This window comes from Rhinolophus sinicus, chromosome X (assembly GCF_036562045.2).
Source record: "Rhinolophus sinicus isolate RSC01 chromosome X, ASM3656204v1, whole genome shotgun sequence".
In the NCBI taxonomy this organism is placed as follows: Eukaryota; Metazoa; Chordata; class Mammalia; order Chiroptera; family Rhinolophidae; genus Rhinolophus; species Rhinolophus sinicus.
Genome location: NC_133768.1, coordinates 26,845,830 through 26,863,567, shown reverse-complemented (window position 1 = coordinate 26,863,567; position 17,738 = coordinate 26,845,830). Strand labels below are relative to the sequence as shown.

At 35.2% G+C, this 17,738-nt stretch overlaps 1 protein-coding gene across 1 annotated transcript in view; it reads left to right on the top strand.

Moving 5' to 3' along the window:
* Nucleotides 1–1,805: 1,805 nt before the first annotated feature.
* The window catches only part of DMD (dystrophin), a 2,125,071-nt gene continuing 2,109,138 nt past the window's right edge, over nt 1,806–17,738 (top strand). The window contains exon 1 of the mRNA XM_074323908.1: nt 1,806–2,078. Coding sequence (XP_074180009.1) covers nt 2,072–2,078 — 7 coding nt within the window. The 5' untranslated portion in view covers nt 1,806–2,071. The remainder of the gene's footprint in view (nt 2,079–17,738) is intronic.

Genomic DNA, 17,738 nt, shown 5'->3' with positions numbered 1-17,738 from the left:
GAGGGGAGGCTTCCGGAAAGGTGAAACAGAACATGCAGTATCTCTGAGACAGTAAGAAGCACAGTGTTTTAGAGGGTAAAAAAGATGTCCATTGTAGATGAAATAAAGTATGAAAGGAAGGAGGAGAGACAACAGTTGAAGCTGGAGAGTTAAGCAGAAGCTAAGGTTAGAAACAAAACCACATGGTACTGTGTTTCCCTGAAAATAAGACCGGGTCCTATACCGCATTTCCCTGAAAATAAGTCTGGGTCTTATATTAATTTTTGCTCCAAAAGACCCATTAGGGCGTATTTTCAGGGGATGTCTTATTTTTTTCATGTACAACAATCTACATTTATTCAAATACAGTCATGTCATCTTCTTGAACCTCGTCATAACGTACTAAATGCATCCATCTGGCTGATGATCTTAACTGGGGCTTATTTTGGGGGCAGGTCTTATTTTTGGGGAAACACGGTATTTATTTATGCCATTCACAAGTCGTGAGATAGAGAACACTAGCCACAAAAGTGATTTTTAACAAATAACAGTAATTGATAAAGCAGTATTTTCAGAAGTATTATAATGTGGCTGATGTGCATAATATTTCTGAGAAACTTTGGTGAGTTCAAATGGACTCAATTTGTCTTTCTGTTTTTTGCTTTTTTCTGGCATTTATAAATTAAACATAAGAAACTATAGGTGGCTGATTTATATATTTCCTAATGTATACAGGGATATCTGTGTATGTTACATAAAAAAATTGAAAAATAGATGGAATAGCCAAAATGTACACACACACACACACACACACACACACACACACACACCCTTAGGGAAACAGTATTTCAGAGCAGTGGCATTTGCATCTCTCACATAAGCTAAATGGATTATTGCTTATAGTTTCATAATGAAGCTACCCAACAAACTGTTTACTTGTTGTGGGGGTGGGGGATAGTTCATCTACCAAGCTGAATATCTAATAGATGGTTGAATGCAAACATAAGATTTTGTCAACTCCCCCTTTTAAAATATTTTTCTTATGAAAACACTTAAATTTTCCTGTTTCATCATTTCAGACTATAACTATTAATCCCCCTAGAGAGGCAATCTTAGAAGTTTTAGAGAAAATTAATACTGTAGAGGTAATGGCAGTTATAATTTTAAAAATACTGATTTGTGCATGGTATTTTTCAAATACAAAATGTATTTTTCTAAAATGACACTTATTTACTTGGCAAGCAAGTTGTGTGAGAGAGTCACCTAAACTGATTTCTTACTTTTCTAAAGAAAGCATTCCTCTTAAGTGAAAATATCAAGTACAAAGTCTACTTTTGGGAGAAACACACAGAGTACCGGACTTTCAATATCTCCCAATGTGCAAAATAAATATTTGTGGAAAATATATCCTCTTATTAGAAAAATTTCCATAGAATCACAAGAGGCAAATTCCATTTGAAAAAGCACATGCTATATTTTATCATAAAGCAGAGATGTGGAGCTGAGCACGCAGCATCCTTATTTCCAAAGTACAATCAGAAGAGAGAGTTTTTACCCTTAAAAGGCTGTGAAGATAAGTGAAAATCAGCCAAAATTTCAGTGTGAATAATATGATGTGTGGCAAAGGAATTCCCCTCTTCGTATAGTTAGGAGAAGAATGTAATCCAAAGGCTTTGCATCTGTACAGAGGACCGAGTAGATACTGAAAGAGATTTGCAGATCCACTGTTTTTTAGGCAGGAAGAATGCTTGTTAAATGCAGAACGCTGCTCTGGCTCCTGTTTGCTCCGAGGTGTAGGTTTTGTTCAACTGACGTATCAGATAGTCAGAGTGGTTACCACCCCGACGTTGTAGCAGCTGCATAATAAATGACTGAGAGAATCATGTTAGGCATGCCCACCTAACCTAACTTGAATCATGCGAAAGGGGAGCTGTTGGAATTCAAATAGACTTTCTGGTTCCCAGCAGTCGGCAGTAATAGAATGCTTTCAGGAAGATGACAGAATCAGGAGAAAGATGCTGTTTTGCACTATCTTGATTTGTTACAGCAGCCAACTTATTGGCATGATGGAGTGACAGGAAAAACAGCTGGCATGGAAGGTAGGATTATTAAAGCTATTACATCATTATGAATACAATTAGAAGCTGACCATGACAAAGCATATGTTTGAACAAGCAGCTGTTGGTAGCTGGGGTTTGTTGCCGAGCTCTCCAAACTCTGCAAACAGTGTTGCTTTTACAGAATGGATTTGAAATTTTCCTTGTGCTGCGTTAGATTTGTTGGGGGGTGTGCTTGCCTCCAACCTCAGGGAAACACTTCTGGGATAGAAATCAGTGTTAGAAGATTTTAGAATAAAGTGTTTTTCAAGAGTCTAGGTTTCTCCAGGTATATGATGACAAAGGTGAAAAATCTATGGGGAAATCTACCCCAGCTCAGTTACATGCAGTTTAGTTACAAGGACTGATTGATATATTGGCATATTCAGACACGGAGAGAAATAAATGTATAGAATGTTTGAATAGGTTGGAAATTGTTACACTTGGTTTCTATTTTACAAGGAGTTTGGCTGTCAGTCTTTTCTCCTCATCAATTTCTAGCTTTTGACATTTATTCAGTTATTCTGCATTATATGAAGAAAATACATCAATATCTCCTGCAGGGTTTTTCAACAACTCTAGCATCTGTTTCAGCTATTGAACTGTATTCACGTTTTGCCAAGTTGATGTCGACCCAGCTGGTCTATCATTTCTCGCTTGATTACTGCTCTTAATTTCTCTGTATCAGCTTGTTTCGAATAGGGCTTTGAAGGCTGTTAATGAAAATGACAGAAAAATGATAAATTATTGAAAATTAGAACATTTATTTATTTAATTAGTTTGGAACCTTCTTGAGTTTTGTCTTACATGCTCTCTTGCCTGCGTACAATTTTTAGAACCCTTTTGCTGTTTTGCAATATTTCTTTCCCATATAATCAGTGGATTATACTTATAAGTACTTTTAAACTAATGAAGCATGAGCCTGGACTGTATTTGTCTCCAAAAATAAAGTTTTGTGGAAAAGGGGGACAATTTAAGCTTTGTGTAGAAACTATGCATAGTTTTCCATATTCTATCTTCTTATGCTGTCATGGGTGTCTGTCAGGGAGTATATATTGGACCAAACATATTGAAATAATTTTTATCACCACTAGGGTAACAAGAAAATAAAACATTCAAAGCTGTTTTTAACAAGTGATTGCTAAAAACAGATGTCAAATAATATAGAAATAGGTTTTTCTGAGTATGAAAAGCATGCTTGTTAACTGTATAATACAGAATCTTTCAGCTGTCTTCCCCATCTCCCCAGTAACCTGAGTACCTAAATCATGAAAGTTAGACTATCACGTATGAACATCTAATATGACCTTCTGGTGTACACAGTATTGCTCATATGTGCTGTAGCATTTCTGTAGTAATTGTAATATCCCAGGCAATCTGGTCAAGGAACAGTACTGTTATGTAACTTTTTTCCTGAATGCTAGTCCACGTTTTCCAATTACGTATTCCTCTTAGAAAGAGTGACTTAAGACAACATGTATTTAAATGTCAGTGAATCAATTAGAAACTGATGGGCCGATTATACTACTTGGATTCATGCAAACTAATTACTAATTTATGTTTTGAAAAATAGAGATTTTCATGAGTACTTTTTAACCTTGAAGTATGCATGACTGTGGTTGAGTATGTAATTCATACATACAGCAGGAAACAAAATAGTGTTCTAGATGTATAGTTTCAACAGCAAACATATTTTAAATAATGTAGTTCGGGCAGCCTAATTATTTCCTGTTTGTACTTTTGAGTACTGTATGCGCTTGTGTACAGTCTGTTACAGTACATGTTTAATCTTTGGGGAAGCTCAGAGATTGACAGAGAATTTTGAATCGAGATGATATTGGGCTATTTCTCAATTGGTTGACAGAAATCTATACCTGTACTATTGTTTAAAATACAGTTCTCTTCTGTCAATTTTATTTTTGCAACTTCATGACCGTTTTAAGTGACCATTCAAGTCTGGAAAAACTCTTTTGCATTACATCTTTTGTAGGACTCTCCTTTTGTGAATTGTCTCCTATGAGAAAAATGCGAGTTTCCTGTTAGCCTCACACTCCTGTTACCATAGTTACTTTAAAAAGAAGGCTTTTTCTTTCAATGAAGATGGTGTAATTTAAATCAGCCACTGGACTCCCCAAACCGTGGTTTTTTTGTTTATAGTTCAGGCTGCTTCATTTGTGACTAGGAAATGCTGTGTATTTTATTCCACTGATGAATGGAGAGGACAGACACTAGGTGGCACCAGCTGCTGATTATTAATGAAATCTTAAAGGCTTTTGGGCCACATACTTGAAGAGCAGGCGTACCCTTATTGATAAATGCATTTGTAAGAGTTAGAAATGCTTGCCGATCTTTCTGACTCTGGAACATAATTAGCCTGCAAAGTGATAAGACCATGTGAAATCTCCAAATCCCACTTGCTTAGTTTTGTGTTTTCTGAAGAGATTCAGACAAAAAAAAAAAAAAATGAAGAAATGCATAAAAATAGAAAATGTGTGAAAGAGAGGTCGGACAAATGAAACGGACTGTAAACATAGAAATACGTTTGAAATGTGAAATTTTATAAATGTCTGTGAGTTTTGCCCAATTCTCTAAAAACCTAGATTAGTTTTTGTAAGGCAGTTGTACTATAAAAGCACATACTTGTGTCTTGTAAGTAAAAATCTTATTGAGCCTCATTATTTTTAATTCAAAAATCTTCATTCTTCTTTAATGGTAATGCTGTCTCTTGAAAATTCCCACTTGTGATTGAGTTGCCCGCCTTCAAATGTATTGCTCTTCAACCAGAAAGATGAACAGGGGAGAACACTATGCATTAAGAAATATGCTTTGAAATGTTTTTCCTGAGAAACTTGCTCCCTCCCGTTATTCTCCAATTCTCATGTCATCTGTCTTTTAAGAATGAAAAACCATGTAAAGAAAAACCACATAACCATGTTCACACACACCGGGAGACACACACACATTCTGAAAAAAGGCTCAAACCTATTTAAAAAGATAGAGTTACAACAACCTTTTAAATTGACCCTGGAATTAAGAAACTAAAATGAAAAATAAAAAGGAAAGTTCATAATTAGAGTGAGGAGATTAAATAACTGTTTATGTTGGAATTTATTTTCCTAGAAAAATAAGTCATATTTTTCCTTCTGAGAGAATAAGTAAGAATTCCTGAGGAAGATGAGATGGTTTAGAGTGAAGGGAAAGGTAATATAGATCACAATTTTCGAAGGTTCTATGAAACAGTATGTGATATAGCTAGTTATCTTGATTATACCATGGACATTTTTGAAGATGTTTATAATGTGGTCAAGATGGAAAAATGTTTGCTATTTGATATGTCTGGTAGATTGATGAACTTGCTAAATTATTCTGTCTTTGGTGTGTTAATGAGTGAATCATTATGGACCAGAAAGGAGGCCGTTTGCAAGACTATGGTGCAGTTCTATCCAACTGATTTGGACCTAATTTTTTCTAGTGTGGGCTATGAGTCTGACCTTGGCCGTGCCTGGCCTGTGAAATATCAATACCCAACACATGAAGGAAGATCAAAATAGCTTGTCTGGCTGGAAAGGAGAACAAATGCATTGAATTATTAGTGTACCAAAGGATTATGGCCACCTAGAAAATGCAATGAGGCCAAAAAATGAATTTTAATAGTAATAAAGCCCTACACTAAGGTTCAAAATCAATCCGACAAATATGGTATGCAAGAGAGTTAAAGCTTAACAATAAATAATTCATGGAATCAAACTTAATGATTTTCTTGGCCATAATTTCAGCATCAGTCATAGTGCCAAATGGCATTGAAACAAAATAAAACAAAGTGATGTTGTTGGACATGTATCCTTTCAGGAAGAAAACAAAAAAGAGAGAAATTTCAGAAGACAGTTTTTTAAAGGAGCATCTAGGTATAAGAGGAACTTTTAAGAGTTGGGAGCGTGTTCAGTGAAAAATGTCAGGATGGTGAAAGGTGCTGGGAACGACAACATTTAAGGGGCATTGAAGTTACTGAAAAAGGGAAAAGGTGAAGAATGTTTGAAGGAATAAGAATTAAAATGATTTCAAATATTAGACAAGCTATAATGTAGAAGAGCCCATTTGTACATCTCCAGTAGTGAAGAAAGTATATTCTTCCAGTTAATTGTATAAGCACAGAATTGACTAGTTTGTGAGATATTGTACTCCTTGTTCTTAACGTGTTCAGTGCTGGGAATGGAGTTACTGCACTAAAAAACACTGGAAGAAGATGACGTCTGAGATAATTTCTAATTTAAAATCTGTGAGTCCATTCATTCCATTAAAAAAAAAAGATTTCCTTTTTCGTATATGAGTATTTCTTTAAGTGTCCCTACTATTCTACCGGAACCCTCCTGGCTTGGAGTCTGCAAATCGTGGCTCACGTGCCACACTTTTCTGTTTGGCCAGCCAGCTAAGAATGTTTTTTTTTGTTCCTAAATGAGTTTTTAAAAATACAAATAATATTTTGTAACACATAAAAATGTCAATTTAAATGTTTATAAATAAAGTTTTAGTGGGAGATAGCCATACCTATTTGTATATATATATTTTCTATGGCTGTTTTCATGCTAACACAGTAGTTAAGTAGTTGTGACAGAGACCATATAGGCCACAGAGTCCAAAATATTTACTATCTGGCCTTTGGTAGTAAAAGTGCTGACCTCATCTCTAGACTCTTAAGATAATTTATCTTTTTACTCTTTGAATCAAGTGTCTAGAACAAGCTAGTTCGCAATTAAATATCAGTTGAAGACCAACAACAGAAATTGCGACCACCCATAGTATTTTAGTACTACAAACTTTTATTTTCCAATTTGTATTACTTTTTTTTTTCAAAAAGTACTACAGACTTTTATTGGGATGACATTGGCTAGTAAAATATATAGGTTTCAAGCAATCATTTCTATAATCCATATTTTATATATTGCATTGTGTGTTCACCACCCAGAGTCTGTTCTCCTGAAAAGTGGTTCAGATATACAGTTTAAGAGTTAATGATGGGGATATTTGGGCTGATAATCTGTTGAGAGTATTGACGAAATAGCATCCAGCCTAAGAGAAAGCTTATAAACGTTAGTTTATTTGAGCCAAACTGACGACAATTGACAGGAAGCAAAATCTCAATGGATTGAGAAAATGCTCCAGAAAATGGAAGTTTTGCAGCATATTTTATACATTAAAATCAAAGGAGGAGATGTAAAGAGGGTTACCAGAAATCCATTGGTGGTAGATTAAGGGGGTGGGAGAAAGCAAAATGAGGAAATCTTTGGGATTGGATAAAAGTACATTGGAGAGACAGATACTTCTTTTACATTGGCGGGTACAGGATAGTTAATAGTTAGCATTTTACAGCACATAGAGATGGTAATCAGGGGACAAGAATAACAAGGAGGGATTCCGTGGTTTCCTGCTCTGGTGTGACCTGAGGGGCCCTGGAAAAAGGGATTACTCTGACCTTCCAAAGAGTGTGTTGTCTTAGATGCAAAAAGACAACAGACAGGCTCACTTAAAGTAAAGACTGACCTTTGTCAAGGAAGCTACAGGCCAATGATGTGACTTCCCCATCAAGACCTGCTTTTAGTTTGGATGGTCCAATGTGGTTAATTTCAGTCTCTGCATTTGTAGGGCTTGCCTTGTGGGCCTCCCCTGAGCTTGTCAGGTTTAGTACGTGGCCCCTTTTTCATCTACAAGGGATTTTACTTCCCGAGCAATGTTTATTACTTAATGTCACTAAAAGAAAATTTGAGATCTGTGCCATCACTGATATTATAATATCTGCTTTGCCTAAGCCCATTGATTTTGTGGAACTTACCTATTTGCTAAGATTCAGTTATTTTTATTGTTACTGTTCAGTTATTGTGTGATTTCAGTAGACTTTCAGAAAGTGCAGAAGTCAATGGAAAACAAGGTAAAGTGAGTGGAAATTACTTCTTGCTGCTACCCTTTTCGCTCTTCATAGATCTATGAACTCTCTAAGTGGCTCTTTGCATTAGAGTTCTGGCAAGGTGCTCACTTTCTTTTAGTAAAGATGAGGGTGTTCTTGATCAAATATGGTCTAGAAGGGATCAAAGAATAGCAAAATAAAAATACAGAGGATGCCAAAAAAAATGTATACACATTTTAAGAAAGGAAAAATGTATTAAAATTGTGATAATATATACCGATAACAAAAGATGAATATAAATCACGTTTGACTTTTGTAATTACAAGAGGTGCTCAAAGTGGTTACCAGACACTTCTGATTATGGCGAACTACTGCTTGAGCAACGTGGACCAAAGTGTTCACTTATATACAATTTTTGAGCACCCTTGGTATACGCACTGTACTATAGAATAAAATAAAAATTGATACTATTAGTAAATGATTGATAAGACATGCTAGAGTTAAAAGTTAGCAGTGAGATATTTATATTTCCCTGAACACATGGATATAAGAGAAGGGATTTTTTTTCATATAAAAAACCTAATCAGATTCTAAGCATAAAATTAAGGGATTCTGGATTTACCGTCGTATATGACAATTTCCATAATTCCATGATTGTGAAACTGAAATCCCTGGATTTTTTTTATAGGGAAGGATATCATTTCTACTCACTGGTAGCACTGGCCATACATGTAAAATCCATAGGATTCTAATTTTATTTCCATGAGGATGTTACTGAGTAGCTATCTTGTGATGTCTGTCTCTATGGTAACAGAGATATAAAGCTTAAGGGTCTGGAGGAAATTCTTCCTATTGGTTTAGGAATATGGAGCGATGAAGATGAGGAAGAGGATAAAGCTGAGGGAAGACAAAAGAGCCAATTGAGAAAAAAAACAACTGTCATTGTGTGCAAAGATTTCATTTCCTCTTGATCTATCTCACAATGAAATAAAAACCAATATGATAAGTAAAATTTAAAAGAAGAAACGATTCTTAAAAAGTGTTGTTTTTCATCCATCCAGTCAATTTGGTGTAATTGCAGTCACACAGATCTTTTCCTTAGTTGGCTTGCTTTTCACTTGCAGAAAAAGATTGCTTCTTGCCCGAAATTCATAAGAGGGCTTCTTTCTACTCCAAGCAAGTTTAGTTCTTGTTATTGCTATCAAAGAGCTTGACTGTTTTTTCTTGAGTCCGAGGGTGAAAATACTGAGATCTTGTTGGCATTCCTCATAATCCTGAGCCTTTCAGGGAATTATGAAAGTACACTGTCCTTCCAAGATATTATTTTTAAGTCCATTTCTAGTAAAGACCAGTAATAAATAAAACAAGCATGGTGCTTATTTGAAAATTGAATACTTTTAGGGTGTACTAGGTAAGATTTTGAGGTTTTACATGTTTTACTTTGTTTCTCTTATTAAAATAATAAAAGCAAACAAAAAAATCCAGATGTATGAAAATATTTGGTATTCCATTTATTGCACTTGTTCCTTATCTTTTACGTTTATTTCAGAAAATAAGAACCCACCATGGTTGAATTGTTTTGGAAAGGAAATAAATATGACTTTCCTTCCCCTTTGATTGAAAGTTTATATTCAAGGTGTTATCAAATACCCAATAGTATTAAAATATTTGTGCAATTTATATATACTTCTCGAAAATAAAATTCACCAGAAGAGAGATGGCTGTCTTTTTTAAATTTATTGTGGTATCATTGATTGATACAATTATATAGGCTTCAAGTGAACAGTTCTGTAATATATCATCTATATGTCACATGGTATGTTCACCACCCAGATTCAATTCTCCTTCCATCACCATATATTAGACCCCCTTAACTATATTTTACCTCCTCCTCTTCCCCTTTCCCTCTGTTAACCACTAAACTGTGTAGCTATGAGTTTTTGTTTTTTTTTGTTTGTCTTGTTTGTTTATTGCTTTCAGGTTTACACCGCACATATGAGTGAAATCATATGGTTCTTGACTTTTTCTGTCTGACTTATTTCACTTAGCATCATAATCTCAAGATCCATCCATGTTGTTGTAAATGGCAATATTTCATCTTTTCTTATGGCTGAGTAATATTCCATTGTATATATGTACCACATATTCTTTCATAGAGATGGCTGTCTTACTGTGAAACTTTTATACATATTTAGAACATTAATACAGTGTTGGTGTTTCATTTATTCCAATATCTTCACATATTATATGTGAGGGTCAAACAAAAAACCCCAAAATAATGGCAAGGGAGCAAAAATTCTTAACAGTGAATATAAATTAAGATTGGGGGGGAGGGTTGATGATAAATGTATTTCAAATGATATTTTATAAGATCAAATTAACAAATGTTTAATTGTTTAGTATTCACAGGTCATAGTGCTTAACACTTTAAAGGATTTAGGTCTCTATGGTTTATTTTCTTACCTTGAGAAATTTATAGATTCCCTGTACAGATACAGTTTTTCACAAATTTAATCCATTCTGTGTAGATACTAATAAGAGATAAGACAATGTCTTCAGGACTTGTGCACACTGTCTTTCAATTCAATGAAAAAATAAACTTAGCTGTAATGTTGCAGTACCTTCTTTGATAATTTTGAAATATAATTTTTTTAATAAAATACCTTGTTTATAACTCTATACATTTTGAACCATTAACAGCGATTGCAATATAAAGTGAGGTTTCTGAATAAAGCAAGGCTACTTTACATTTTAAACGTATACACTGATTTTGGAAAGCTGACTTCAATTTAGAAAGTAAGCCATTCCTAATATATGTCTAGCATGACTGGCCTCCAGAAAACGTCTTATTTTCCTGGGCTTTGGGCTTACACAGTCCAAAGTACACTGTAGGGAATAAGCAAATGGGTTAAAAGGTAGTCTAGAGAAAGATACCATGGGAAGTAAAGATGAGGAGATAATCTTCTGGCAAATGTTTATCCAGGAAGGGGGGGATGGCTGAACTGCAAGATCGGGTGGTGCACACAGATTAATCACTATCCATACACACATGAAGATAAGTGACACCTCTCAATGTTCCCAAAGAAATATTGTTATTATCTGGCAATCTGGAGACAAATGCAAAGAACTAAGAACAAGTAGGGAAAAGAAACTTACTGCCATCAATCTTCTCTGGTCAGGGCATTGTTACAATTGATTGTAATGCTCCCAGGATAAAACATGTTAAGGACCACCAAATGCTGATTTTACTAGCACAGATTTCTGTTTTACATATTATGGGTGGAATCATGCATGACAGCAACAGTAAGCTGGATTATGAAAACTGATTCTAATGTTAACCTGAAATGTTACGGGTTTTAGGCAAGTTGTGGGACTTACTTATGTTCTGTGACAAGTGTGAAAAGGAGGAGATTGAGTAAAAGCCTGCCCGTGGTGGCCATGTGGAAATGTTTATATAGTGATTAGGAATCTCAGGTTCTTATCCTTTTGGCTGATGACATATTCATGGACTGCCTCTGATGGCTGTGGTGGCAAGAGGCAGAGCCCATTTCTCCATTAGGTCATCCAGAACAGGATTCGAGTCCACCAACTGAAGTGACTGTTTCTTTCTGCTTCTTTCCATTCATCCAATAAATAACTATTGATAAATTATGTCAGGCTCTGTGCTCGAGCGAGATGACTAAGATACGGTCCCTGAGGAATTTAGAGATGAATGTGCTTTATGTGGATGAGGACAGAAAAATATCTACAGTGACAGCTTACCAGAGGGCAGCACAGCTGTGAAGCCAGACAGAACAGCCAGCTTGGGAATGAGCTAGAGGCTTCCAGAGTTCCTAGTTGGAGTTATGCAGAAAAACTGGCGAGTCTATCAAAAAGTAAAATGATAGCTGAAGGGAAAGAACGCAGATTCAGTGAAAAATAGTAATTCAAAGTAAAGTGTGAAGTAACGTATTTGAACTTTCACTTGAAATGAGGAGCATGCCTACCAGCCATTACTTATCTTCATTGAAATCAAATCCAGAAAGACGAGGTTGAGACTGTTGTAAAAGTCAATTACAGACAATGAGAGTGAACATTTTTAAACGTAGTGAGTGTGGCCATGAAAACTTTCTCTTAGGAGGATTTAAACACACACACACACACACACACACACACACACACACACACACACACAATTATCTCTCTTTGTAGTTTATGTACATCTCTCCTGGGAAACTCCTATGCTATCTTAAGAGAAATTTTCATATCATTTTATCTCAGTGTATATCTGTCTTTAATTAGAAGCTACCTGAAAAGGTTGCACACATATTTAAATTAATCACAGAATTAGGCCTCAGATATTACACAGGAGGCCTAAAAGAATGACGTTTTATATAGGTTAGGACAGTTGCTACATAGACTTGTAACATGAGGAAATTGTGTTAAATAAGCATGAAGGTTTCATCCAACTTCACCAACATCCAATTTAATTGGTCTTCAGCTTCACTCCTGACTCCTAGGAACCTGAAAGTACATAGTTTTACATTTTCATTTCAAATAGAAGATCAGATATTTTCTGAGCAATTGTAGGAAGTCTCCCTCTCCTTCTTGCTCTGCCCCTCCCTCCCTTTCTCTCTTTCTCTTCCTTCTCCCCTCTTATCTCCTCCCTTTCCTGTTTCCCCTCTCTCCCCACTTCATACATCTATACGTGGGTATATGCATGCATATATATCTCTATTTCTATCTCTGACTCTCTGAAGTAATTTAGAAATATAGGCTAAAGGCAAGGGCAATTTCCTCCCTACGTTCATTATTGGAGTAATTTTCCTTTGTAGGTGAAAGCAACTCTGGCTGGCTTGGTATTTTAACCTTTGTTTGGTTGAAATATAACAAATACATAAAAGTGCACAAATCAGTAAGTTCACAACTTAATGAATTTTCACAGAGTGAACACATTCCAGTGATTACTCAAAACAAAAGAATAATATTACCAGCATCCTCAAACCCCAATTTTGCCCCTTCTCAGTCAATAATCCCACAAAGGTAAGCACCATGGTGGCTTCTAACACACCATTGATTAGGATAGAGCATTTCTGAAATTGATTCTATTGGGAATATACAGTAATCTTTTGTGTCTTTTGTTTCTCAGCATTGTTTGTGAGATCCGTCTATTTTATTGCTTGCAGTTGTGGTTCAATCATTTTTGGTGTTGTATAGTATGTCATTGTATGACTATATCACAATTTGCTTACCTCGTCTACTCTTATTTTTGTGTGTGTGATAAAATGAATGGACCTCATCTACTCCTCATGGACATGTAGATTGATTCCACTTGGGTCCCCTAAAAATAATGTTACTCGTAACGTTTTTGTATATTTTGCATATATACATGCACTTCTGTTATGTCAATACCAGGACGGAGAATCACTGGGTCACAGAATAACCCACCTTTAGCTGATAATGCTGTTGTCTTTTAAGGTAGGTAAAGAGACTTACCCACCATCACTATATGAAAGTTCTGGATATTTTTGCCAGTGCTTAGTATAATCAGTGTTTATTTTTAGCCATCTTGCTGTTGTGCTGTAGTATCTCAATATGTTTCTTTCCGTTTTTTCCAATGACTGTTGAGTTGGAGAACGCTTTTATGTTTTGTTTTGTTTTGTCATGGGGATGTTATCTTTACTAAGTCTTATCCTTATTTATCTATTGAGACGTCACCTAATTTTTATTGATGTGTAAGAGTTCTTTATTTTTTCTGCATATGAACATTGTGTTCATTATATGTATCACAAACATCTAAATAGATGCATTTTATAGAAGCTTAGAATGTAAAACCCAGACACCCTTAAGGAATTCTTAGTACTTGCTTGGCAGATGAGTCAACTGGGACCTATAGAGATAAAGTCACTTGCTTAAAACCTCTTCTAGTTAGTAGAAAGACCAGAAATAAAACAGAAGTCTCTTAACGTTGAAGTAATGACGTCTTCTATTAAACCATGTAGAATCTTTAGTCCCTTCTAATGTGGTGATTCAAATTACTTTTCTGTCTGGAGATGCCAAGAAATGCATGACATATCTATTGTAATAGAAAATGCAGAGTGATGCATGATTAATCTCATTGATTCTCTGAACAAAAATATCCCCAAGTGACCAACAATTGTATGTGTGGCCGTGCAAAATTAAGATTATACTTTTCTTTTGCTATCAGAGTTTGTTTTTCCTCTTTAATAACTTATTATTACATTCAGCTTCTCATATTTATTCTTGTTGCTTTTATCTTCCCATTCCACATTTGGTTCAAATTCAAGACAGTCTAGTTTTTCTGTAGTGGATTAATAAGAACATTAATTTTCTAATATTTTTCTTTCATCAAATGAGTAAATTTAGGTTATAAAACATAATTGCTCATTTAATAATAATACCTACTATTTATTGGGTATTTTTACATTCTAGCTGCAATACTATATACTTTCCACTGATTATTTTAGATGTTTTGAACAACCCCAAAATATGTTTTATTATCCTTATTTTATTTATCTAGAAACTGAGCCTCAGTGAGTTTAAGTTTTTTGTGAGACAGCTGGAAATTGAATCAGATTTATCAGATTTCAAACATATCACTCTTTGCATGATTCCACTCTACCTGCTTGAAAGGAAACAGATTTAACAATAGAGATTTGGGTCACTACCTGCTTTCAATACTTCTGCCATAGGTCTTGGTGACTTTCCTGTGTTCTAATCTCATTTAATAATTCCATTTAGTATCCTTTTGCAAAGTGGTAATCGGAGCAGTCACTTTTATGGCATTGACTTTGTTCATTTATTGACTGAAGTGAAGCTTTTATTAGTGCACAACCTAAATACTGATAGGCAAGTTCATATCCAGAGACTAAATTGTAGCTGAATTTTCTTTTGTTAAGAGACCAGACCTATTATAAGAGTCTTTGATTTCAATTCTGTGGAGCAATTTATTCTAGAATCCGATTATTTGTCACCTAGGTTTTTGTTGCAAATATTTCTCCTTTCTGTTTATGAAAGAGCTTTTCCACAGATGCCTGAGAATCAGTGTGCTTCTAGATCTTGGCTTCTAGTCTAGTCCAGAGGGATTGTCCTTGTCACACCTCCCTAGCTTCATGCAAAGCAGATACACACTGGTGCCTCCATCTAGAAATCTGAATCCACATGAGTTGCCTAGAATGTTACTTTTCTCTTAAGGTGTGAGAGAAGCACATTTAAGTAAAAAAATTATCATTATAGTTGCTTCACTGTGTCTGAAAAAATCGGAATGGCTTTATACCAAGGATCTCTAATTCATAGGTATTTGATAATAGTAATTACTTAAATGTAGAGAGCTTTATGATTAACAAAACCCTTTCATTTTTCATTGATTCACATAATTACCATGTGAGGTAACCTAGGTAAGAAGTATTATTGCCTCTGTACACAGATCCATGTCTGTTTGTATCTTAAATTTCTTTTAGCTTGTCATCTGCTTTCCATAATACTTGCCAATCAATGCCTTAGTTCAAATCCCGCAGCTCACTTTGAATATGACTATAGCTTCCTAACATAGCTGTGGTCTTGCCTATCTGCAGTTTACTCTCACAAGGCTGCTAGTCTAGTATTTCTTGAAAGCCACATTTAGTATGTCACTCCTCTGCTTCAATACATTGGTGTTTCCCCATTGTTTTTAGGATATAATTCAAATAACTTTGATGGAAGAAAAAACCATTTATGACATTGTCCCTGTCTCGTATTCAGGTCTAATCTTTCACCCACCATATGAATGCCTTGCCTAGCCATACAAACAGTTCTCTGAATGTAACACACTTCCTTGCCATGTCCTTTCGGTCATGTTGACCATACTCCACACTCTGAAACAATTCTCACTCTCCCATATTCACTTGTTGCATGTCTTATAATCCTCCAAGGTAGTGTAGATGGAGCCTCTTCATCTTTGGCTGAATCAGGTAACCCTGTGTATACTTCCGTAGCACCCGCCTCATATCTATCAACACTTACCTTTCTGTGCTGTCATTTTCAGGTTATTTCTTTATTGATAGAATATTGGCACCTGAGGATCATGGTTTCTCCTTTTATGCTCTACCTCTTCCTTAGCACCTAGAGAAAGAGTGAGCCCAGTGTTACTTCAAGTTGTAGTGAGTTACACAACTAAAGATAACAACATGTTCTTTGAGTCTATGTTGCATCATTGTCATTGCATCCTTTCCCCTCCAATATAACTATTTAGATTATGGAAATAAGTTGAGCCAAGTTATAGTTTTGGTGTATTTTGCACTGGTAGAAGTTGGGATATTTAGCTACAATAGTATAATATAATAGTTACCCTACAGTTAGGAATTGTATAGAGCACAGTGCTTTAAAGCTTTATTTCCTTTATGATTTATACACTGTCTCCCAATGAGGTTTTAAATTGTTCAAATGACCCATGGAGAAAACAACAAAAATAATTTAACGGAATGACCAAGTAAAATCCTGGAAGAATAACATGCCAGTTAAGTTTATGAGGTAAACAAATTCAGACACATTAGTAAATTAATACAAAGTGAAAGTGTGGCCCTTTTTTCCGTCTTTCATTACTAATGGAAAAAGAATGGACTTCACCAGTCACCCAATTCTGCTATGTATCATGGTTATTGTAAAGTATACCTGAAAATTAAAAGCATATATCTAATTCCGTTTCCCCACTGAGTCTTCATTAGAAAATGAGAAGCACATCTAAAGCATATGAGGTTGGAAAGTAGAGGATATACAATAGCAGCATTAGGAAAGCAGAGCTAATGTGAGGATTGGTTTACCACCTAAACCTCAGGTCCGCATATGGACAGTCTGCCAGACACAGTTTCCCTGCAGCTGCAAAGAGAGGAAGAATTCAATACAGAGTTTGTTCAGTGTGTCCAGTGAGGTGGGCTATTTACATCTAGCTTGCTCTAATATGCAGCTGTGTGATATTAGGGAATAATAAAGAAGTGAATACATTTAGTTATAATCTCCTAAATCATCTCTGTGGAGGGAAAAGTCTCAAAGATGCGTAAGTTTATAGATAATTGGTTCCAAAATTTATCCATTCTTCAAAATAACAATTCTCTATGACAGGAAGCCACACGCCAGGAGCTACGCATATTTAATTTATTTTGATGCTTTTCATAGAAATTCTATTCATTCTTTATGTTTATGTATAGCCCTTTTCATCCATAGTGGAATTTACTGTACTGTGATTAAAAAATACAACAAGGCTGACAAAATTTGGTTGTGAACATTACGGCATTAATTTATAGGATGAAGCAATCATTTGTAGAATTATAATAGCCAAAACACAGGATCCCTTTTACTATATTATTCAAGAAAATCAAATATTGTGACTACATTTACAAAATGTAAATACGATGACACTTGTAGCATATGTAGTTCATAAACATAATCGTGGGCACTATGGATTGGGTGAAAGGTAAGAGAAAGTTTAGCCAATAGTCTCTAGTGGGGATGCATTCAAAATCTGTAGTTGCATGTTAAAGAAACATGTCATACATGATTGCTTTTTTTTTTCTAATTTTGACAAAATAATGCCATCCTGATATTCATTTGTACCTAGATGAATCAAGGAAAACTCTGTATATTTTTTAATATACCAAAGATAGAGAATAGATGCTGGTCTAAAGTATGTGGAAGAGTGAGAGGATCAATCATACTATAAGATCAATGACCTCCATCACTGTGTCAGCCAGTGTGATGGTGTAAGCCAGTAGTGGATCCAGGTAGAAAAC